Source organism: Chiloscyllium plagiosum, unplaced genomic scaffold (assembly GCF_037043375.1).
Source record: "Chiloscyllium plagiosum isolate Xiang-an unplaced genomic scaffold, Cpla_swu_hap1 HiC_scaffold_4, whole genome shotgun sequence".
Classification (NCBI taxonomy): Eukaryota; Metazoa; Chordata; class Chondrichthyes; order Orectolobiformes; family Hemiscylliidae; genus Chiloscyllium; species Chiloscyllium plagiosum.
The window spans coordinates 48,825,428-48,851,196 of record NW_028270142.1 but is presented as its reverse complement, the minus strand read 5'-3'; the positions used below and the strand labels follow the sequence as shown (position 1 = coordinate 48,851,196).

General features: G+C 38.0%; 1 protein-coding gene and 1 long non-coding RNA gene across 12 annotated transcripts in view; one reads left to right on the top strand and one right to left on the bottom strand.

Annotated features, from left to right (window-relative positions):
- LOC122549207 (sal-like protein 3) overlaps window positions 1–10,456 on the bottom strand; it is a 66,098-nt gene extending 55,642 nt beyond the window's left edge. For 3 of the 10 annotated variants that reach the window (XM_087986235.1, XM_087986239.1, XM_087986238.1), the window contains exons 1-2: window positions 9,116–9,642; window positions 8,206–8,398 (exon numbers count right to left, since the gene is read on the bottom strand). In XM_087986235.1, coding sequence (XP_087842361.1) covers window positions 8,206–8,305 — 100 coding nt within the window. In that variant the 5' untranslated portion in view covers window positions 8,306–8,398; window positions 9,116–9,642. Of the gene's footprint in view, window positions 1–8,205; window positions 8,399–9,115; window positions 9,645–10,014 lie in introns of those variants that run through there. The other 7 variants (XR_015756955.1, XM_087986232.1, XM_087986233.1 and 4 more) reach the window with 6 other exon arrangements.
- Window positions 10,457–10,783: 327 nt separating this feature from the next.
- The window catches only part of LOC122549209 (uncharacterized), a 78,741-nt gene continuing 63,755 nt past the window's right edge, over window positions 10,784–25,769 (top strand). Inside the window, exons 1-2 of one of the 2 annotated variants that reach the window (XR_006311460.2) lie at window positions 10,784–11,228; window positions 15,580–15,711. This is a non-coding gene — a long non-coding RNA (uncharacterized LOC122549209). Of the gene's footprint in view, window positions 11,229–15,576; window positions 15,712–25,769 lie in introns of both variants that reach the window. The other variant, XR_006311459.2, reaches the window with a different exon arrangement.

The following is a 25,769-nucleotide window of genomic DNA, read 5'->3' as shown; positions in this document are numbered from 1 at the left end:
CAGGCAGCTCTAAAGTGGGTGAAGACTGATGGAGGCCCAATGTGCTGGCAAATGGCTATTAAATAAAACAAATATTAAACATGAAGTCTTTCTGAAATGCAACAGATCTAAAATGTCGACGTTTCAAAAGCAACAAGGTTAATCGGTCGTACGAAAGTGATGGGAAAATTACATATCTCATTACGAATTCTACAGTAAGATAATAGGTAGAGAGTGAGTTAAAAAGAAGTAGTAATAAAAAAAATCTTAAGTACTCTTGGAAGATACTAGTAATTTTTGAATAGCGCAGGTAGACGGCAAATGTTTCAAAATGCTGCTGAATATCTGATTAAATAATAACTATCTGTACATTTATGCTAGAAATTGAAAGGTTAGCAATTTTATTGAAGGTCTGGATTTGCCACTTCTATAAATTGATTTGCACATTCTGAATTTCTTGGTACAGTATGACCTTTATCCACCATTAGTTATATATTAACTTGCACAATATTTTGCTGGCAGTTTTGAGGTGCTTAACCTCCACGTTGACAGTGCCTTTTGTGCAACTCCCATCCTACACTTTAGATCCCCTCTGTGCTTGCTTAGCAATTCTGGTTCTCAACACAGAAAGGTGTATGAGCACAAATACTGAAATGCTCTATGTCAAACGACTGTTTTCTAGCCGATAACACATGTTCCAGAAACTTCTTCCATTTGAAGTATGTTCTGAGAACTGGTCAAGAGTACCTGATTACTTATAAAATGCTTTACTATATTATAGCTATTTCATTCTGCTGTAGAAATCAATTATAGTTTTATACTACCTTTAGTCACTATTTTATTAAATCCTCAGCTGTAGGTACTTTAAATGAAAACTTTACATAACAGAAATGCAGGACACTGCAAATACTGGAGCAACAACCAAAGTGTTATTTTAGAAATTCCACCTTATTTTATAACTGAATGTTTCGAAAAGACATAACAGAGGGAATTAAAAGCTGTAATTCACTGTCTGTATTCTGCAGACATTCATTAATCACCGGAACTTCTCTCATATGATTTATGTCATCAGAATCTCCAAGTTAAATTATAGCCATTAGCTTCCTGTCTAGTGTTTATTATTCATCATTCTGAGTGATATCAAAAAATATGAGGGCATTTTCACCCTCAAGAAAGTACTTTTTAAATACTGTGATCTTAAGTTCATATATTTCACACAAACTTCTACGAGTTAGCATATTTTTCTTTGTAAATTTTACAATTTTCTATTCCCTCAACATTAACAAAATGAAAAATAATGGAAATCAGTTTGTATAGTTACACAAATATTCAATGCATCTAATAACTACCATCTCACACACATCACTATTATTGCAACCACAATTCATAAACACAAACTTACATATATTCCAATATTGCCTCAAATGTCATTTCCATAATGTCTGTCACTAGATGCAAGCATGTCAATTAAATAAACTAAGCAACCAACCTAAAAAATATAGTTAAAATAAAGGTCAATGCATCACAAAATCTGGTGTTCTTTGTCCTTAAAGGTTCACATCAAAACAAACCCACCAAAAATATTTTATCATATAACATAATAAGCAATGCAGTTAAAATTATTTTAATGGCATTTTAAAAAAAAAATTATGATGTTGCTTACACTGGCTACACTGTTGTACATTTCTCATTCATCCATCTATGACCGCTTCTGCCAAAATCTTTTGGCGACAAAATAAAAATTAGTTTGTTCTGTCTTATTTACAAACAGTCATTAAATAAGTAAAATGCCAAAGTTTCTGGCATTCCAGTACACAATCTCATTTGCAAGGCACTGGCTTGCAATTCCTAGCCATGTTGTTAATATTTAAGGTACAGATTAACCCTGTTACACGTAATGGATTAATGTGGGCAAGAAAGTGGCTTGTTCCCAAAAACACTTTATTTACCCAAACAGCTATTTCAATACATAGCGATTATGTTGGGAAAAAAGGGTAAAAGATCTGTTTAATTCAAAACTTAAACTGCAATTTGCTTAAATTAATTTAAATGCAAATCTGATAAAAAATTAAACACTGTGAACGTACGACATTGAGTGTCACACAAATATTTAATGAGTCCTTCAGGTGCTTACTAATCCTAAAGTGCCAAAAGAAAGTATGTTTGATATTAGCAGCCCATAAGAATTTTTTTGTGAACAAATCTGCATAATTTACTTTTTTTAAAAAAGAAACCACACTGAACATTTTCCAGAAGGCTGGAGCCAGTAGTAAATAACTGCTCTGCTTCAATAGGGCAAGAAAGGAACTAAAGTCTGTGTTACTTGGAGCCGAAGCGCATCAAAATGTTTCCTTGTGGTACAGTTTCACTGAAAATTTGTGATGAAGCATTCTGTCTGTTGAATAAATTGTTTTTAACTCTTTATTGTGCCATGAATGCTGTGAAAAAAAGGATGAATCACCGCAGACAGAACTCATGCTGTGAGACAGGAGGAGATAAATAGGGATTTCCCACAGAGTTTAACAATGCGGGAAAAATTCCAGATTGAATGTCGGATTCTTCCACAGTGGTCTTTGCAGCTCAAAAGGCTGCCAGGAAGAGGCTGAACAGAGGAGGGCACTCTCGCTATGCTAAACCCTATCACTGACCTGGCACATTCATTATGATCTATTCAGTGGCCCACATCTCAGGATCTGTAACATAGAACCACCTGTGGTACAGTCTGCAATAGCATTCTATTGGAACAGTTGCATTTTCTAAGTATTACAGCACTGCATTACTTGGACATAACAATTAGCTCTTTGTATACAAAGTGCAGATGTGGAGAGGGCTAACACATTCCTGATATGATGTATTACTCTATACACGTTGAAAGAGTAGCATGTACAATGCTGACATTTTCTTTGTATTGAAGTTAGTTCACAACAAATTTCTTTTGAGGAATAAGATTAAAATAAGTTGTTTCGCAGATTCTAAATTTGCCAATTTATGAATGAGGGTGGTATCTACATAAATTGCTGAATGCATTGGATATGAACTGCTCACAAGTATTATTGGAACACTGACTGGGTGGTCTCAAAGTCTCCAAAATGGTTGATTAAGAACCAGAGAACAATGGGAGATTAAATGAAGAAAACACAAAGTCCTTCTCACTGTGCTATTGTCTCATCAGTCGTTAACAAAATGTTGAGTTTAGTGGAAAACACCGGAACATTAAAAGCTGAAGCTTACCCACACAAAATTAAAAACTTTCAGCATTCCTCTATTAAATGCGATTTTGCAGTAATATACAAACAAATGGTTTTGCGTCTGCACACAGAATTTGCTTGCTGGTTGGTGAAGCTGAGAAGAATCTGACAATTACATTCTTCAGCTTTCAAATATATGTTCTGGAGCGCTGAGTCTTCCCCTCCCCAGAAATATTGTCTTCATTTGTCAACTGCCACTCAAGATTTGTACGCTGCACAGTATGTGCACATTTTAATAGATAGCACAAAAGAAAAATTAAATGTAACATCATCATATGAAACGGTGATAGAGTAAAAACTGGATCTGTACCTGCCTGTTTGAGATGGTTACTGTAAGGTCCTCCTCTAAAAGGCAGCAAATTCAATGCAAATCAAGAGTATGATAGCGTTCGTGCTGTTTTGAAGGTTCCACCTCAGTGACGTCACGGACAGAGAACTGACACATCTGAGACAGCTACATGTACAACTTTTTCAATACTCTGAACCAAATCCCACTGTCCCCATTTTACAGCTTTCACACCCAGTCATATATCTCGCCTCTATTGTCATGTCAAGAAACTCAACATTTGCCAGCAAGCATGACTTATTGGGTACTCTTCATCCATGATGTCATTTCCAGGTTATGTACCAGAGATTGTTCTACTGTCAGCAGGAAAACTAACAAATAAAGCAACAACATTGGAACATGAAGATTTTTAATTCTGAAATGTCAACAAGGGCCCTGACAGGTACACGAAGTTCAGAGTTATGTATTTCCCGAACTGAACACTTTTCCACTTTAAAAATATGAACACCAATACACCATGTAATTTTTTTTCTCTAATAAATGCTGATGGCAATAGTTTTGCTTTAGCCTACAATAAAACATCATTCTGTACTTGGAGGGTTAAGAAACTGGCTGAGCAAACTTTTCCCTATTTAATGACTGTAAACAATTCTCTTCATCTAGATGGGCATGTGATAAGCTGTGGCATGTAACAAACTCACTGGGATCTCTGTTTAACACTCAAATTCAATGTTAACACTTAACAGAACTGTGGTAAGCTGTGCCGCCAAGGTCAACGGCACAGATGTACTAATTGTATTATGAGTTTGACATCTAGTGGCCACCTCTGGCAGGGCAAAGCAGGCAAAGGTTAAATCAGCAAGCTCTGTCAAAGCGCTTCTAACTACCCACCCTCAGGGATAACCCATCAGATGCTTGTTGGCACACCATGCAATCCCACCTTTTCAGTGAAGCCAAACAAAGGAAACTAATGTGTTACACTGGACAACAATGCAGTGCTAATAAAGAAAGGAAACACAAAAGGTCAAAACAACCCCAGTTTTTTTTAAAGCCATGAATAAAACCAGCAACAAATCCTACCTATAATCATACCAAATCGTTACTCCTCCCAATCCTGGAACTGCACAACACCATTTTCTGCAGCTGAAAAGCTCAGTGTTTGTCAAACTGTTCTTTAATATTCATTATTATATAAACCAAACAAGTATTCCCATGCTAAATTACATTATTTTTATTTTGAAAAGTAATATACATTGCTTCTTACAGTTGAGCCCTGCACTTGTGAATATTTTGAAAATGCTGTCATCCACATAAAATGTCCACCTCACAAGTAGTTCAACATCACTATGTAATCAAAGTCTGGTTAATTTAAATTGTGACCAAACACACCATTCTCTCATTGTCTGAATAGAAGTTATACTTTGCCAACATGCTAAGGTAGCAGCAATCAAAAGAACTAATCAAAGTAAATTACTCATAACAGCATCAGTTTGAATGAGGAAAGAGAAACTAAGTTATACTACATATGGTTGCAGATGTCAGTGTCATACTGCTAGAACTAATTATTATTTAAATATTTTCCATCAACTCAACAGTTAAAAAAAGCCTTTGTCATTAGAGAGGCTTTATATATTTTTCCAAAGAGATTGCAAATTTTTAATGCAAAATGTGTTAATAAAACAATAATATGCAGCTCCTTTATATCATGCAATTGCCAACTTGGCAGCTGGAAAACGCAATCTACCTTCTAAATTATCTGTATTAAAACCATTTTGTGATCAGTAGCATGAGACAACAATGAATGTTACTTACACAAGCTTCCTCTATCAAGTTAGGTTCCCTCAAAAACTGAGCAATGTTAACATCTACAGTTGATCTATAACATTTTTTGTGATGGTGTTAAATAAATTTTAGTGAACAAAAGAATTACAAAACATGTCAGACAGAAAATATTCTAACTGTAATATTTCATTTCCTTGGCCTATAACTTCTACAGTTTGGCCCCCATAAATCCTACAGAATGTTGTAAAAATCCACAAATACAAAAGTTTTATAAAAGTTTAAAATTCTTTCATGAAATATTTAATTTGAAATTTGTGATTAAGACAGCAATCAAATGATCAGTACACCTTATTCTTGGCTGTATGAAAATGACATTGCCTTACAAGATAATACGATGTAGGTATACATTTAAAAATGCAATGTGCTGAAACAAATACAGTGCTCTGACAGAACTGATAGTATCTAGTGCTAATGATTTTTTTTAGAAAGCTAAAGACCCAACAGTTAGAATTCATCATCATACCCACCTTCCCCGCCTAACTATCCAAAATGACTGATGTTCATAATAGTGGAACTCAAGTTTTTAATCTGAAGTTGCAATTAAACTGGTAAGCTTATTAAAAAATAAACTAGTTTTAATTTCTCTGTCATTTTGCCTTTGGAACAAGAATATATTTCTTCAGGTGCTAACAAAGTGAGAGAATTGCAAATACCGTTGCTTTTCATGGGCAACACGGCACTCTTGCACAAATTACCACAGTGTAAATGAATGGTCATCATCCTTTACTGAAACATATTGCTGCACTAACCATAGCATCGTCTGTCACAATTTAAAATTAAACAATCCTTTGGTGCTATCTTATGTAATGACAACTTAAAATTTCTGTTGTATTTTCATTCATCAATTGTTAATGCAACAGAAAAAGCATCGCACAAGGTAGTTCTAGCTGTATGTATAAATTCATTTAATGCTGTTGCAAACTCAACTTGCTATCAGTGAACGGTTTTAATTTACCAGAGCAGCAAGTGACAGAAACAGAAATACAGTAATGTCCATTGATGGCTTTTACCAAGCCTATCAGCTATTGTACTAAATAGATTACTATCATTACAAATGACAGGTCATAATACTTCCCACAGAGCTATTTTTCTACAGTATTATCATTCAATTCTGCAAATATTAACACAAAACTGCACCCTGAGAGGGGTGTTTGTCTTTATTAAAGATAGTTTTTGAACCATAAATCATCAAGGAAGCTCAGCCGAGCAATGTATCTGGATGGAAAATATTTGTGTCTCAATGAATCCAGAAACTCTTATTTACATTGAACTCTGTTTCTACTCCAATTTTAAGTTCCTCGTTATGTCATCAATTCTTAAATCAAGATCTTTTCAACAAACAGCATTCTTAGGAAATCAAAAGAAACATGCTTAGTGTAATAAATCCTATAGGAATTATAAGTCAGTGCAATAAAATTGATCATCTTTAATTCTGCATGGTTACATATATCAACTTGAAAACAATCCTTAGGATGTTGGCACTAAGCAACTCAAATTCCAATCAAAACTTCACTATAGCACTGTTTTTTTTCCTCCTAGCATCTCTAAATTGTGTCATAAGAAGAATTATTGCAACATTCATTCCAAAGTATTTAACAGTTCAGACCATAGAAAAATAATTTAACGACCCATTACTCCTACACTGAATTACCAAAGGCAGGGGGAAAAAATAAAGTTAAATTAAATAATAAAATGGCAAGTTGACTAATAATGCTATTTAGGGTAGTGGGGGAGAAAGAGCTCTCATTCATACCTCCAGCCCTGAACTCCAATCAGTTCTTCTGTTGATTTCCAGATTGAAGATGGTAAAATCTGATTAAACCACAGTCCCAATCTGGATGTGTGAAAACTAATCTAAAACTCCCTAGCAACCAATTACAACGCCTGTTTAAAAACTTGTGAATGTGGATGGCATATGAGAAAAGTCACTTTTTTTCCAGCAGTACTGTCAAAATGACACAAGTCAGGAATCCACAACTCAACGATTCTGGTGGAGTATGTTTTTACTCATGTCAGTCGAGCATGGAAGTTTGTGGGTAAATATTTAACTACTATTACGAAATCTTTCTTTTTAGCAGAAGAATGCAGTAAAAAAAATGGATTGTTTCTGAGGACCTCTCTCCCATTTTGCAGTAAATCTTTAAAGACCTAAAATCGTTACATGGTTGCATTGGTGGCTTGTGAGAGCCAGTTTACAGCTATTCACAGATCACAATAATAATGCAAAAAAATTCCACACTGGGATGCAGTGTAGTCCTTTTGATTGTGAGGCTGTCTTTTTTTCCCCTGCAGAAATAAATCCATTCATCCGGCCATGTAGTCATTGAGGACGATACAAAACAAGCCAAGTGTGAGAAATTCTACGTGATGGAGTAAACAAAAAACATTTCCATGACAAAAAGATACTTTGCACTTAATCTACCTTACCATATGCAAACGTTTCTTTTAACTTTTTTTTTACAAAATATATTTTTAAATTGTCCTATTGAAATCTGGCCTGCCAGAAAGCTTGACAAGATAAGAGCGAGTCGCCAAAAAAATGTTAAAAACAGCTCTACATGTATTAATATATACGTATTGAAAAATGTGTAAAGTCACGTGAAGTTTTAACATGAATGTTTATTGTGAGACATTGTAGCTCAATGTCCCTTCAGCGAGGGTTCCTCAACCACAAAATGTTTCAGAGAGGAAGGTTCAAATGGACACGCACAAGTAGCTGAGAAACAAACCACTTTGACACGACATTGCATTTTTTTCACCTCACTTTCTGTCAGAATTATTTCCCTTCCTATGACAGGAAGTCTGCAGATACAGAATTTACAATCTTGATTTTTAAAAATAAATATTTACCAAACAGTGGCAAGTATGTGGAGAGGATGAACCCTTGACCACAATGCGGCTTTCTCCTCTCTTCACCTTCCCTCACACTGGACATGCAAACCCGCTTCATCAAATTGATTCTCTATCTTTTAAGGAGGATGATTTCCCCCTCTCACGTTTTAAAACACGATTGAATATTGCAGGCAAAGAAGAAACGGTGCAGCTAGAAAATCGAATAAACAAGCCAGTCATGAAAACTGCAGTTCTTTTCAACTTGTAAATCCTCTAGCAAAACAAAATGGACATTGTACTCTTCTGATATTTTAAAACACAAAAAAAAACTTGGGAATATTCGATTTCTTTTTCGGTTTGATACCATGACAAGCTATATAATGTGATGCTGATTGGATTTAAGGTTATTCTGTCTCTCTTTGACAATATTTTTAAAATATATGTATTTAGTTTGTTTGAGCCGGCCAGATTTAAAATTCGATGCTTTTCGTGAAAGAAATGTTGAGCCAGGAGTTCAGGAATGAAGTGAGAATTAAAGATGGCTGGCAGGTCAAGCTGGGAGCTCGCCGTCCTGCTTGTTTTATTGTAAATTCAACAACACACACACACACCAATCCCACACTGACCCTTCACCCAGCTCCTTCTGCTGCACCACTGGCCCTGTCTTAACCCTAAACCAAATTAAACAAATACTGTAGTATTTCTTGTTTAACAACATGAGAACTAAACTCCCCCCACCCCTCCACCAACCTCCTCTATAAACTTCTGCGAAAGTCAAGCAAGCTAGGATGTCCTTTGCTGATCACACACTTGTATTTTAACACACGCACTCGTCCCTCTCATCTATCAAACACTTCAAACTTACAAGATTCGCTATTATGCGAATTAATAATCCAGAGAGATTTTCTTAAAAAAATGATTTACCAACCAGTATTGTGTGCGCTCACATCTGTTACTTAAAACACTCGCACTAGAGGGTTTCTTAGAAACACGCAGCTGGGAAGGAGAGTAATAGTGCTGGAGTTGGGGGTGGGGGCTCTTGTTGGTAGTCGCGGGTTGTTATGTATTTGGATGTGTGTGTGTGAGTAGGTGTTCGGTTTCCGGGGTCCGAACCCCCGAGTCCACATCCCTTAGCAGCCCCGGTTACAGCTCTCATTGTAGGTAGAGAGAGAGAGAGAGATAAAGACAGAGCTGTAACCCACCCCTATTGCCCAGAGAACTCACGCACCTCTCCAAAAAACAAGCATCTCAACTTTTAACCAAATAAAAGAAGAGAAAATTATGCATCAGAAGTAGAATATAACGTACTGATCCAGCCGCATCACTTTCTAAAACTAGCCCAACACTCGCGAAACTACTGTCAGGCTGCGCCGCTCACTCGCAGGCAGCTAGAAAACGTGTGACAAATGCTGCATTTTTCCCAATGTAACAGCAAATATTGCATTTTCGGTGTGAAGTCCACATTAAAGAGGGGAGGGAGGGGGAATGGAATGGGGACTTATCTGTAAAAACATTGCACAGAGTTTGCAAGTTACCACTAAAATTGGATGGAAGCTCTTTTACAAAGATAGAAAAAAAATGTAGAGATAGTTTTAGAGGAAAACAAAACCTTTTGCCTGAACATCATCATTGCACACATCCACATCCTCTTAAGTGAAGTGGGGGGGGGGGGAACCAAAGAGATTTTTTCCGGGTAATTGGGGGGGGGGGGGGGGGAATGAGGTGCAATTAAATAAAGAAAAAATTACAACAACGACAGATAATGAGAAAATTGTGTTTGTGGGGAGGGGAGAAAGAAGAATTTAAAAGAAAATTAGACACACTTACAATTTTGCGAAACTATTGCCACTGCTTCCTCGTCCGACTTGAGATGCTGGGGCTTCGCTTGCTTGCGGCGCGACATGGTGGTGGTGGCAGATACATCAGCAACAAATAAAAAAATAATGTTTTTTTTCGCAAATACCCGAGTTGCAAAATTACGGAAATTAGCCGGGCAGGAGCGGCGCAAGTGCGCATGTCAGTATATAATTATGATTATCAATAATGCATTGCGATTAATCATCGCCACATCTGACAGACGATTGGCTCCTGTCCAGAGGGGGGAGACACTTTGGGATTTATTCAAATCAGAAACACGAAGCACAGACACACGCACTGAGAGAGAGAGAGAGAGGGAACTCAGTCACTGATCAATTACCGTCCAGCCACTTGCATGGCAGCCGCCTGCCCTCTTTTTACGCTGCTCCTTATGTGGATGTTTGTCCCTTAAGGAAACCTCCTACACCACCCCCCCCAAAAAAAAAACCCTAAAATGTTGGCATACTCTTCTCTCTGTCTCACCCCTCTCTCTTTGCCCCCCACCCCAAACACCAGCAAAGCTCGCTCCCACTTTTTTTCCTCCCCTCCCCTCTCGTCTTCTTGTGAAATCACTCCTGCCCTTCCTCATATCATCTTTAAGCAATGTTTGTGTGTGGGGGTCAATATTTCTCTTATCTTTTGGATATCGCTCGTTGTTTCTTCCAACCCCGTCCCTCCCTCCCCTAAAATAAATACACACATACACAACCACAACAAAGTTTGTTTTCCCCTCGCTCTCTCTGTCTCTGTCTTCTCCACCTCCCTCTCTCTCTGTGCTGTGTTGGGTGTACGTGTGTTCTCAAATAAAGAAGGGGGAAGAGACCAGAGTGCCAGCAAGAGGCCACCGTTAATACGAGGAGGTGATGTGCGAGTCACGTCTTCTGGTGCCCCCGGTCTCCAATACGCTCGGTGCTCGAAAACCGGTTCGCCTGAAAGAGGTTATAACGTGTCGAGTCGATGTCTTCCCTTGATGTCGAGTGTAACGGAACAAAAAAAACAAAAAAAAACCGACTAATTCCTCCCAGCAGCAACAACAAAACAAAACCACACTATTAGCTTCTAGATAAAATAGCTAAATAACGATTGCTATTAGTCCTTGGGAGAGTTGTCCGCTGGTTTGAAGGCAGCATTCACGGTTACTTTTTTGCCCCCACCCCTCCGTAGAATTTGGAGGAGATTTGACGGTAAGAAGTGCCGGTGTTATGTGTAATGAGTGTCCTTGCCTGTCTCTCTCTCTCTCTGTGAGTGCGTTTAGAACTGGTGGCTGAGCCAACAAGTTGGAGCCTTTCTGCACAAGGCACCAACGCAACAAACACTACGACATGCTGCCGCTAGGATGTACCAGATAGTTACTTTCACTAAACTCTTCAGAACCATCAGCATCGCTCTTCTCTCTCCCTCTTTCTCTCTACACACACACCACGTACTAATTTCCCCTTTATTTTCTCAGACTCCCATCCAATCTCCACATTTCTGAAATCTTGTACACACACCACCCCCCACCCCCCCCCCCCCTCCCCACCACCTCCGTTTTCTTTAAGATCTTTTTTGTTTCTTCATTCAGAGAGAAATGTGAAACAAAATTTCAATCTTTTTCGCGTGTTGGGCGCCTTGACTGGATGGGTGATGAAGGGGAAAAGGGATGGATCGTGTGTGGGGAGGGGGCTTCTGGTTGGTGGGTCTGCCTTAGAATTAGCACTGCTTCATCAGGAATACTTGTTTTGATCCCCCACCCCTCCTGCTTGTATACATTACAAGCTATTACAATACTATTATAACAATAAACACTTGTTGAACTTCACATTGACACCGAACCTACCGCGCGGACCATAGTAATGTACTTGCATCGAGACAGTAACGAAGGACTGTATCTCGTTTAACAGTGCGCTTGCTACCACCAAAGTGCATAATATTCAGGGAAATGGGGGCTTCTAACTTTTGTCATGTTATTACATTCAATATGTGTTTAAAGAACTCGCTCTAGACCAGGTTATGCCTTAAAATGCTTAGTTGAACGCAAATGATAGAACTCCGAAATAAATGAAGGCATTAGTTTAATGGATTCATATCCATGCAAGCAGAACGCACATTTTTCCATTAATTTTATTTGTACTTAATAAACAAAGCAATCTAATAAATAGAGATGTTTACATCGCTAGAATCGAAGGACAGTTAGGTGACTCGAAAAGTGGGGTGATATGCGAACTCAACTGTTTAACCGTATGGTGCGCCGTGAATTAAAGCGGAATCATTTGAATATATGTTAAATAAATTCGAGCTCTTCGTTAACCTGAAACTAGAATCACTGTTTTTATCCTCCCTCCCCCACTTTCTGGTCGGTGAAGCCCCAGTAGAAATTTGGTTAATAATCGCTGCTGGATAATGAAACGCACCTTATTTTACAAAGATTTAATTCACTCTTAAAGACAATTTTATTTTAAGAGGTATCGAAATGTCTTAGTAGCACCTTGCCATCAAAACTTAAATAAAACGAATTCACGGCATCAAGATGTTTATTTTCTGTTGGTAAAGGCTCATTTGCTTGCGAGAACGTTTCAAGTCATTTATTAAATCTTAGATTAAGCTCTTCTATTTTCGACATTAATGGAAATCTCAAAGTATTCCGGTGACTATTTAATTTCCAAATTACGGAGAGTCTTAGCTCCCTTGGGGATGGCGGGGGATTCAAGTCTGAGAATTTATCAAATCCCTAGCCGAGTTATCCTAACTAAAACTTGAACAAACCAAGAAAAATCTAAGTCCATTTCTTAATATGGATGCAGTATTTTAATTCAAACAATGATACAGAAATCGCGATTAAACTTCTTTATTATTGATACCGACCGGCGGGCATTTAAAGCTGTGTTTTGTGTATAAAGTCACATGCGCTTATAGATCTTTAAAGTTTCAAAAAAAAAACGCAGTGCCCTACAAACTACATCGCTTTTCGAGTTCCCCACGCGTCAGCGAAATAAGGTTGGGAGGTATTGGACAGCTTAAATTATCAGCCACTACTTTGTTTCTCTGTACCCCCCTCACAAGACGACAAACTAATAGTGCTTGGGTCAGTTAATGCTTACACGAGCCAAATCATACATTGAGTGTTTTTTAAACTGATTTATATGAAAACGAAGGATCAATTTCAAAAGCTGGGTCAGGGCAGAATCGTCTGGTCAGCAATTGTCAATGCTCTCGGCATTTTCTTAAGATTTTTGCCCGGTCTTTGCACGCTGCAGCGATATGTTCTTGCGTCGCAACTTTATATTTTTGTGTGTGTGAACAAAAGTGTCAATCAGTTTCTAAATATTCGGATAACAGGCTATCTTTAATTCGGGAGGAAGGTTAGGGGCGAGGTAAGGGTTGATAAGAAATTCGGGTTTCTACAGGTCACATTCTCAGAGGAAGCTCCCGAAAGCCACAAGCGAATAGCATGTTTTTGTGTGTGTGTGTGAGAGAGAGAAATATTAGCTAAGTAAGCGACAATTAATTACACATCTGTTCGCGCGTCCCCGTTGTATGGGGCAGGTATTAACATATCCGTATTACACATTGTTATTACACCGACCGATCTCTGATAGCGCAGCTTGTCATTCTCACAGCCAGAAATCACGATGATCTATCTTTCCATCAAATGGAAATCTCAGTTTGTTCCAACACTGTAAAAAACCAAACAGCCTGTCAAACATAAATTGTACTCATTTTTTTTGGAGGGGTAGGGGGTTTGCTTGTTGGGATTCCTCAAAGCTTCTTTCATTCCCTTACGAAAAGAACTATTGTTTGATTGATGTTTGTGGTCCCATCTAGTAGGTTATTATTAACCAACCTTCTCGAATCCAGCTCGAGAAGAGCTGAAGAGAGAGAGAGAAAATCAGCTATTGATAATTGCAAGAACCATACAGCAGCTACTGTATCGATTGCCTTGTGCCATATTCCCCTGGTATAGGAGAGATAAGAGGACACACTATTTAGTAGAATATAATTTCTTTTGACCTATCTGCTTCGTACAGACTTATGATGAATAGCTGGAGAGGCTATAGTGCTTTATCAGGAGACTTACTCCTCTGCTGTTTATGCCCCCCTCCAAAAACTCTACTATCCCAACATCATCAATATCATTACAAAGGCGCCAGAATAAAGATCTGCTCCAGATTAAAGTGCTGCCTTATTATCTGACTAGCTCATCTCTATTGGCCGATGATCGGTGGGGGTGGAGGGAGATGAGGGAGAGAGAGAAAAAAACTGTCATTTCAACTTTTTGCAAAAAAAAAAGCCTTTCAGATTCGCCGTGCAAAATGAAGCACTTATCAAAGTTATTGATCAGTTCCTAAAACCATTTGAGTAAAGAGACACCAGACACACACACAAGAAGCCCTCGACGTGCTGCTGCAGGCTTGTTCTTTCCCGACCGGACTATTATTATTTTTCTCCCTCTCACTCACTTTCAACTGACACGCTGGCTCTTATACTAAACTAGTTTTAGTTTATTTAAATCTTCGTTTGGGAAGACAATCATTTATTATATGTTAAGCAACAGCAAAAAAAAACAAACGCATAATTTCTATGTGCGTGTGAAATATGTAAATATCGAAATTCCGCCTTGTTCTCACAACGTTGGCTTTATTTTAGAAGGAAGATGCGTTATTCAATCTATTAACAATTACTTGGTGGTATGAAATCAGAAACGGGGCAATGCCTTAAAAATCCCCTATGAAGTAAGAATGGCTGAGGACGATATAATTTCAATAAACACGCCATGCTGTCTATCGATAAAGGTTTTATTTACAACTAGTTAAGCTAGTCATGTAACTGAACTGCAAGCGCACTTTTGGACAAACTTGCTATCTCTTTGAAGGACAATCGCAAAATATAACAATGTCAGACGAAGCATCTCGCCTGCTCTGCAAAGTAAAAATATGAATATTGTGAAACCCCTCCCCCACACAAAAATATGATTTCAGTTTCCACATCGCGACAACTTCTAAAAATATTGCACCTGGCTTAAAGTTTGCACTGAAACCTACCTACTCCTCATGTTGCGGTTTATTTGTAGGTTAAATTCAGCAGCCCATCATTTTTGTTGATGTTAATTCTCGAGTGCAATTCTAAAACATAACAAACGTTTAACTTGAGTGAAACAAAGTCTGTCAATCGAGCTACTGTACTTTGCACCGAGAGTACACCACCGAATAGTTTGCAGAAAATAATTTCAGAAAATCAGTCTCTTTTTGCAAGTGGAATGTAATCCTCAAACAAACAGCCTGAAGAAGAAAGGACCAATGGAAAGATTACAAGAATATTCATTTTTACAAGTTTTGCTGTTAATAATTCACATATTACACATTTCTGCGATCGTAAGCATTTATTAAAATAGGCACACTTGGATTTCTGAAAAATTGCCTTTATTTCAGGGGGTTTTTTTGCGTTTGTTTTCTCCCCACTTCCTCAGCTCCTCTTTTGTTTTTGTTAAGAAGCCCAAGAGTTCTGAATAACTGAGGCCACCCTAATTACGTTTGTTTTCTTGATGTTCGTTAGTAGGAGGTGAAGCTCAGAATGATACAGCTGGGCACCGACGACACAATCTGTCTGCTTCTGCAAGGTACTTTAAACTGCTCAGGCAGGAAGAACGCTTTCACGCTCAGAAGTATTTCAAGTGATGCATCAACCAGGGTTCGTATACACTTGGTAGTCTGATCTAATGTGTTAACTGTTGGAAAATATAGGCGATTATAGGTCGTACACGCGCAGCTTCAACTGTGGCAGGGAGCTAGAGTAGCAACTGGCTAACTTAAAGACAAAAGGATATGCTGATACTCTTTATCAAGGAAGGTCACATTTGGAGCACACATCAATCTCCTCCAGTCTATTCAGCAGACACTCCTACCACTCCGATTCTGGATTGATGCACTGCAAACATAATAGATCGCTCTTTTAAGCAAGATATAAACTTTGAATAGTTGTAGTTGTTCAGGCAAAGAAGGTAAAAATGAAAACGAGAGAATGGGAAATGTATAAGCAGGTTTCTTGAATTTTTAATCTTTAAGGTATACTGAAAATGCTAATATTAATTAAAATCCAGTATAATTGTTGAATTACAAATGTATTGCAAACTATTTTCATAGCATTTAAATTAGGCATAACTTGTATAGGCTTTTCCCTTTCGTGGCTCATCAACATTTTAAAATCTACCCCTCATTTATCTAGTGAAATATATCAACATGCTCAGGCTAATGAGTAATTTTGCTTGAATGTAAAATGTTTGACTTACTTGATGACAGGTAACTTTTCAATAATCTGTAAATAGTGAAGTACTTCAGATTTAATACAGATAGTGAAATTAGATATTTGTTAGGTTTAGAATTGCAAGTTAGATTGAATTGCAAGCAATTAAGAGTGATGAAATTGGGATTCAGTTAAATGGGCAGTTTTTGCATTTGCATGTGGGGAGTTTGAAAATATACAAGAAACCTAAAACTATTGAGCAACTGTCTTCAACTTCTGTCTTTTCAGCCTGCTGCTTTGCAGCTCTCAGTTAAACTCTCTCTATCTCCAAAAGGTTCACAGCTTATTTGACTGAAACTTAGGAAAACAAATCCTTGTAGATTAAAATGTGCAATGTACAAAAAAATCATAGGTTGAATATGAAAATTGAAAATATTCAATTTAGCTTTCAAACGCTAAAATAAGCAACATGTTAGTGCCAGTAACTCACATGGCAAACATGGAAGTAAAAAAAAGGTTAAACTTTATAACTGGTCAACACAATTACTTAAAGCGCTGGCATATTAATTATTTTCCATATAACTAATATTTGAACTAACATTTGAATCAAGTTTATAATTTGTGCTTTCTTTTTACATATACTTACATTATGCTTCAGAACATTAGATCTACTTTTATTAATTTTATATTTTATTAATTCAGTTTTAAACTTAATAATTAAATACTAATTCATCCCGAGTGAAAGCAAGTGTCACCTTTGTGAAGAAGGACATTGCAGTTTGCAGTCGGGTTGAATAGAACTATCAATATTGTGACATTAACAGCAAAACTAATTATGAAAATAGCCCAAAAATAGAAAATGCCTATGCAATTTTCTTTGCTAGATTATGCTTTGGGCAACTGTTGCTGAAATTCATTAATTATCAATTGATTAAATTGAAGTAATACTTTGGTTTGCAATGTTACTGTTTGGGTTGAAAACAAAAGATATATTTGCTATTCATTTGATTAATTATTTAAGTATTTAACAAGTTCTTTACTGTTTTGTATATCTGTTGGTGCTTGTATTGAGAGGACTGGCTGGCTGTGGAAGAAAGCTTGTCACAGGCAGTTGCCACTCAGTGAAGTTTCACAAACATTCCTTCATTATTCATGCATGCTGTGCTTTATTACATACACCAGGTGTGAGCTCTGAACACTCCACTACACACAGGCAGTTAAAAAAGGTCAAATGTCACTGTTGGAGTAATAACAATAAAAACCTCAACAGCAGAGGTGTGCTGTCATGTGACTGACCACATGTTTGTTACACAAATATAACCAAATAGTGCTTATGTTTTTAGCAAAGATTAAAAATGACAATTTTAACCAGTGCCTATCTTAGTACAGTGTGATAATGCTTTGTTAATTCAGTGACAAGGCCTGGATCTTGGCTGCATTGACAACATGTTTAATTTTAAAATACCTTACTACCTTTGAAGTTATCACTGTAATTCCCTTTAATACTTTAATTTAGGGTCAAATGAGCACAACTTTAATAAAATGGGATGTACATTTATATGCTTTAATACTATCAAGTGGTGCTTATTTTAAGGAAAATCCTTTCTAACTCAGAACATTCTCCCCTCTTTAACATTAAATAATAATTGCACACCGTATGATAGAAGATGCTTCTTAACATCACTTTGTATCTGTCTGAAATGCACATCTTATAAACTCAGCAATTTTGGATTGCTAAAATTGAGTTAGAATGAATATTTAGTAATTCAAAAACAAATAAACCATGATAAATAAACATCCCTATTTATATTTAAGCCAAAGTGTCATGATTGGTAGTTATTGTATGCTAGTAAATAATTATAATTTTATTTAACTGTTTAAAAAATATATATTTTGTATTTTGTTTCACAAAATAAATTAGATGTGTTTAGTTTTCTATCAGGTTTTTCCCAAAAAAAAGTTGAGCATGGTTTTTCTCAAAAAAGCGACACAATCATTATGTTACCAGAATAACTAGCTGGTATTTTCTAGCATGTTGTGTTTCTCCTGTAGGCACGCTAAAATGAAGGACAGTTTACTGAATATCCTTCTTGAATATCCTTATGATGTGTACTTAGTAATCCTGACAAATTCTCTTTTTTATTCTTTTAAATAACATTTTAATAGACAAAAGACAGTTTGTAGCCAGTTTGCTATCCATTCTGTGCAGTTCTGCCCTTCGGTTTGAATTTCTCACGCATGATGAATACAATCATTTATAACCGTTCAATTGTACTTTCACTTGTGATGATTTGAAATTGTAACTGTAATCCTGTTTAAGATTTGTTTTAACGTCAGGAAATTTCAACATTGATAAAGTGAGCTCTAAGCATCTTTTGACTACTTAAATATTTTAACAGTGTTTTGTGGTGCTTATTTTAATCAGATTCTTTCACTTCCCAACATTCTCCCTCACTTTACATTAAATAAGCATTGTATGCCATAAGGTGAAAGAGGCTTCTTCACATTACTTCCTACCTATCATGTAAAGTGGTGGAATAGCAATGGAAAATCTTTCATTTATCGACATGTACCACACTTACACATACACACATTCACTCCTCTTTACGACGACTCAAACCTTTCTAGTCCACTGTGGCTCCAGCATTATTGCTGTTTTGAAGGATAATGGTCCACCGAGTCAGTCTAGAGTTAAACCTATCTGATTTAATAATAGTTTTGCAGAGATTTTAACTGTGACACACAGAAAATACATTTCTTAAACACATTTAGTTTGGATTATAAAGGACAACACAATCCATCTGAGTTGGTAACTTGCAAAGGGCTGCTCTGGGGTGGAGTAGTTGGTTAGGGAAAGGGAAAACTCGCAATTTAAGAGGCCTGGAGGTTTCAGGAAGTGATGAGTCAACTGAGCCCACTGAAGTGACAGCAGTTTTGCCGTTATTAGCTTCAACAGCCTGAACTACACAGGAGAGAAACAAACAAAATCCTAATTCCTATCACATGCCTCCATCAGAAAGATGCATATTGTGATCCTCAGATTAGGGCTGAGCTAACCTTTGGTGTAGTGCCCTCTTGGAGGAATTGCCTGCACTTACTATTCCACTTTAATAGAAGTAATGGTTATTAGGTGAGGTCTTGGAAAGTGACCAGGTTGAACTATCCCCTAGTCTGGATCAAAACCTTCAGGAGCAAAGGGTAGAGAATAATCGCAGAAAACTGGCAAAATAAATTATATAATACATTTGTACTTATCATTGGCGTAATATTTCTCAATTTCTTTAGATAAATTCCATTCATGTCTTAATATGTATATTTGAACTCCTATATACAACGTCATAATGTTGTTCATATTTGCCTCTGCTTCAGCCTACCATATCTTTGTTACCTATAGATTTGACTATTCCAAAGCACTTCAGGTTAGATTCCTGCCAATAACCCTCTGTAAACATCACTGCCTGTACACTATCTCAGACCAAGTCCCATTAATCCTTTATCCCTTTGTTGACCTACATTGGCTCGTATTTGGAATGTTCTTTGATTTTTAATTGTCATCTTTGTCTTCAGATCCCTCCTTTCCCTTATTTTTCCCTAACTCTGAAATCTCTTCCAGATCCACTACCCCATCCTCCAAGATTGCTACATTCCTCCAATTCTGGCTTATTGTGCATTTTGTTTGATTATAACTTTTGTGAAGCATTCAGGTACATTGTTCTATGTTAAAGACCGTATATAAATGCAAGTTGTTTAAATGATTAGCAGTGAGTTGAGAAGACAGTAGGTTTTTCAATCAAATTAAATGTGCCCAGGGAATCAAAATTTTTAGTTTTAAGAATACTGTAAATTTGTTTTGCACTTGCTGTGATTATAGGGTACATTTACACAGTACCTATCCAATTTAGACTTGTCTTTGTAAATCAGGTTTTAGCAAGCCAATTTTTATTTTACATACATGGCTTCTGCTTTGTTGAAATTCTAACTGCCTGCCTTTGGAGAGTTCTACATGTTAGAGGGGGCCAGTTAGCTCACTTAGCTTGGCAGCTAATTTGCCATGCAGTGTGACACCAGCAGTGTGGACTTAATTCCCACAGCAGCTGAGGATGATATGAAAGACTCTCCTTCTCAACCTCTCCCCTCACCTGAGGCATAGTGACGCTCAGGTTAAACCACCACCAGTCGTCTCTTTATAATGAGAGAGCAGCTGTATGATTCAGTAGGACCATAGTGAACTTACCATTACCTGCATATTATAGATATATTGCACAGATCTCTCTCTTGCCTGTGAATAATTCAAACATTTAGATGAACCATAAGATTTTTTAAAGAAGTATCCAGGAGGTCCACTATACCTTTTGAGCAGTTTGTAACTTAGATTTAATACTGCATTGAATTTTTAGTCTATGCAGTGCTAGGGGAGCTTATAGAAATTACAGAGAATTTACAGCACAAGAACAGACCATTCAGCCTAACTGGTCCATGCCAATAGTAAAGTTCCACACAAACTTCCTCCTGCCCAACTTCACCTTTCACTGTCAGCAAAATCCTCCATTGCCTTTCCCCTCATATGTTTATCTAGCTTTTTATTTTGTATCTATCTTTGCATCAACTATTCCATACAGAAGTGAGTTCCACATTCTTAACCCTCCCTGGGTAAAGAAGTTCCTCTTGAAATAGGAGGATAATTAAATAGGAAGCCAGTTTCCCTTTGTTTACAACTCCATTAGGAATCCAATCATGCCCATCTTTACATTTATACGTGATGTTTAGCATCAGGGCAAAATAGAAATTGGCAAGTAATTGCAAAATTGATGCACCTATATTGCAACCTTTATACAGCGGCAAGGGCATAAAATTACAGAATTGCTCTGGGATCTTCTCACACCTGAAAGAGTGATAACAAAATCACAGCTTTCTAAAATCCACACCATACCTGCTAGCATACAATTTCAACAGTTAATGGGGAAGGCAAATGGAATATTAGCCTTTATTTCAATAGGAATGAAAGTTAAAATAGGGAAGTCTTGCTCAAACTATACAAGACACTAATTAGACTGCAACTAGAATACTGTGAACAGTTTTAGGCCCTTTATCTAAGAAAAAGTATACTGGCATTGGAGGCAGTCCAAGAAGGCAGGTTGATCTTGGGTGCAGAAAAGAATGTCTTATGAGGAGAAGTCAAGCAGGTTGGGCTCATTGGAGTTGAGAAGAATGAGAGGCAACCTTATTGAAACATATAAGATTCTGAGGGGACTTAATAGGGCAGGTGTAGAGTGGTTGTTTATATTTGTGGGAGAGTCCAGGACTAGAAGGTCTAATTTTAAGAGTAAGAGATCACCCAATGGGACAGATATGAGAAAGACCTTTTACTTTCAGAAGCAATGTATCTATAGAACCCTTTACCACAGAGGGTCATAGTGGCTGGGCCATTAATTATATTCAAGGCAATGAGATCAGCCATGATCTCATTCAATGGCAGAGCAGACTCAATTGGCCAAATGGGCTACTTCTGCTCCTCCATTTTATGGTCTGATAATTGGCTTTATTCTTGAGTAAATTCACATTCTTAATTTTAGAATTTTTGAAAGAAAAGTTTTATGAGCATATTGAGTGTAAACATTGATCTAAACATGAAATTAAGAAACCATTTTACCATAATAATTCTTACGTTTTAATTCACTAATTAAATAATTAATACATATTTAAAGACAGTATTCCTGAATTTGCACAAACGTTGTCCAGTTGACCAAAGTAGTACTGGCAGGAGATTACAAACCTCCACCAATAAGGTAGAAATGGACTGTATGGTTGGAAATCAGGATTACCACAATGCAATTCGGTGCATGAATTAGGATTAGGATCCCTCTTCAAATTCCAACTGCTATAGTGCATGATCTTGTTTTTTGTTTTATTCAAGCAATTGTGGTGAATTAGATGAATGTCTTTTGTTTAAAGAGCAGGCTGTTTACTCAGGAAGATATTCCCTTGGCCTCTCTGACTTTAGTTGCTCTACGGTTTGTGGCTGAGTCTTTAGCAGCCTGTCCCCTAATCAATTCTGCCCTCAACCCATAGTATCATTGAGTCACAGAGTTATACAGCACAGAAGGAGGCCCTTTGACACATTATGTCCATACTGGTCATCAAGCACCAATCTATTCTAGACCCATTTTGCAGCACTAGGCTGAATTGAATTGAACTGAATTGAATTTATTGTCACGTGTACTGAGGCACAGTGAAAAGCTTTCTCTCGCGAGCAATACAGGCAGATCACATAGTTAAGTAGCATAGATAGTAAATAATAGGTAAACAGCGACAAAAACAAAAACACAGATACAGATGAATGTTAAGGGTTTTTGAGTCCATTCAGTATTCTAACAACAATAGGGTGGAAACTGTTTGGAACCGGCTGGTGTGGGTGTGTTCAGGCTTCTGTACCTTTTCCCCGATGGTAGAGGTTGTAGAAAAACATTGCCAGGATGGGATGGATCTTTAAGAAGGAGAAAGTGAGGTCTGCAGATGCTGGAGATCAGAGCTGGAAATGTGTTGCTGGAAAAGCGCAGGAGGTCAGGCAGCATCCAGGGAACAGGAGAATCGACATTTCGGGCATAAGCCCTTCTTCCTGAAGAAGGGCTTATGCCCGAAACGTCGATTCTCCTGTTCCCTGGATGCTGCCTGACCTGGATCTTTAAGAATGCTGGCGGCCTTTCCTTGACAACAGGCCTGGTAGATGGATTCTATAAATGGGAGGTTGGCCTTTGTGGTTGTCCGGGCCGAGTTCACCACTCTCTGTAACCATCTCTGATCTTGAATGATACAATTGCCATACCAGGTAGCGATACATACAGACAGAATGCTCTCAATGGCGCACGTATAAAAGTTGGCAAGGGTATTCACGGTCATGCCAAATTTCCTCAGCTGCCTGAAGAAGAAGAGACGTTGTTGTAACCAATGCGTCCACATGAAGAGTCCAAGAAAGCTTGTTGTGGATGACCACTCCCAGAAGCTTGACACTCTCCACTTGTTCCACCTCTTTGCTGTTAATATGTGTGTGTGTGTGTGTCTGTGGAGTGGTGGGTGGGTGGTGGTGTGTGTGTGTGTGTGTGTGTGGAGGTGGGTGGCATGAGTAACATCCCACCGAAAGTCATTAATGAGTTCCTTGGTTTTGTTGGCATTGAGAGCTAAGTTGTTCTCAGTGCACCATTTTTCCAGGTCTTCCACCTTCCATCTGTAATCTGTTTCGTCGCCTCTGAGATTCGACTGACTATGGCAGTGTCATCAGTGAACTTGTAAATGGCATTAGTCCGGTATTTGACGACGCAGTCATGGGTATACAGTGGGTACAGTAGGTGGCTGAGTATGCACCCTGGGGGGCTTCAGTGTTGAGTGTTAGTGAGGATGAAATATTGTCTCCAATCTTCACTGATTGTGGCCTGTGGGTCAGGAAACTGAGGATCCAGTTGCAGAGGATGGGGCTTAGTCCAAGATCACTAAGTTTAGTAAACAGTCTTGAAGGGATAATAGTGTTGAAGGCTGAACTGTAGTCAATGAGTAGAATTCTTACGAGAGGAGTAGCTGTACGAGAGGAGTGAAGGGCAAGTGATATGGCATCTGACGTGGATCTGTTGGTCTGATAGGCAAATTGGAGTGGGTCAAGAGTGGTGGAGAGGCTGAAGTTGATTAATGCCATGACCAGCCTTTCAATGCACTTCATGACCACCGAAGTTAGGCTCATTGCTTATATGCTTCAAGTGATCATCGAAATACATCCAAAATGTTGTGATGGCTCCTGCCTTCACTATCCTTTCAGACAATGAGTTTCACATGCCCACCACTTTGGATGAAAGAAATTCTCCTTAAGTTCCCTCTAAACATCCTGTCATAGAGTCATAGAGTTAGATGGCATGGTAACAGTCCTTTGGTCCAAGCAGTCCATGCTAAACATAATCCCAAACTAAACTAGTCCCACCTGCCTGCACCTGGCCCATATCCCTCCAAACCTATTCAAGCACTTATCTAAGTGTCTTTTAAATGTTGTGTCTGTGCCCGCATTCATGAATTCCTCAGGAAGTTCATTCCACATGCAAATCTGTGTAAAAGATTTGCCACTGATGTCTTTTTTAAATCTCTCTCCTCTTACCTTTTAGGTATGTCCCCATCCTAGGCAAAAGACACCTATCATTAACCCTATCTGTACCCGTCTTAATTTTATAAACCTCTATAGGGTCACCTCTCACCCTCCAGTGATAAAGGTCCCAGCCTATCCCTCCTTTCTTTACAACTAAAACCTCCCTGCTTGGCAACATCCTGGTAAATCTTTTTTCACCCTCTCTCACGCTTAATAATATCCTTCCTATAATCTTTACCTTAAATCTATGTCTTCTCTACTAGGTAAAATGTTTCTTCCTATCTACTTTATGTATATGCCTCATATTTTTGTACAAATTACATACTAATCAGGCTCCCCCTCAGTCTTCGTTGCTCTAAGGGAATTACCCCCAGCCTATCCAATCTCTCTTCTTAGCTGAAATGCTCCAGCCAAGGCAACATCCCAATGAAATCCCTGTGCACTGTCTCCAGCACGATCACATCCTTCCGATAGTGCAGTGGTGATCTAACTAACATCTCATATAGCTCCAGCATAACATCCCTGCTGTTGTATTCAATGCCTAGGCTAAAAATGGCAGATAACTACCTTACCCAGCTGTTCTATTGCCTGTAAGGATGCTTGGGCATGCACAACAATATCTTTGTGAATTTCTGTACTTTGTAGGGTCCTACAGTTCATCATGTACTCACTTGCATTGTTAGTCCCTCCAAAATCGATTTCCTCAAACTTGACCTGCCCATCTGACCAGCCGATCTGTATCTTGTAGTCTAAGGCTTTCGACCTCACCATTTACCACATCACCAATTGTCATGACAACTGTGAACTCACTGATCAATACTCTTACATTTGTGTTTAGGGGTTATTAAAGTGTGTTATGAACAGAAAGGAGCCCATTACATAACCTTGTGGTATGACACTGGACACAAGCCTCCATCACAAAAACAATCTTTGACCAGCACTTTCTACCTCCTATCACTGCGCCCAAGTTCGGATCCAATTTTCCAAATTGTCCTGGATCCCATTGGCTCTTACCTTCTTAACAAGGGTCCCATGTTAGACTTTGTCAACAGATTATATTCACTTCACCGAACTCATCCACACATAAGATACTCCTGAAAACCTATCACATTAATTGGGCATTTGATCAGCTGTCCTGATATGTTCGTACGCTGCTTGGTGTCAAATTTTGTCAGACAAATCTCCTGCGAGGCATCTTTGAATGTTTTACTATGCTGAGGGTGCTATATATATGTAACTTGCTGCTATAGTTAGTGCCTGTCCAGATAAATCTTAAAGATGGTTTCCAGTTCAGTAAGCTTCCTTCTGTTCCTTTTGTTTTAAAATAAGTTGTTTTCCTCCTTGTCACGATTGAATAGGTTATTCAGAAAATACTTTGAACAAA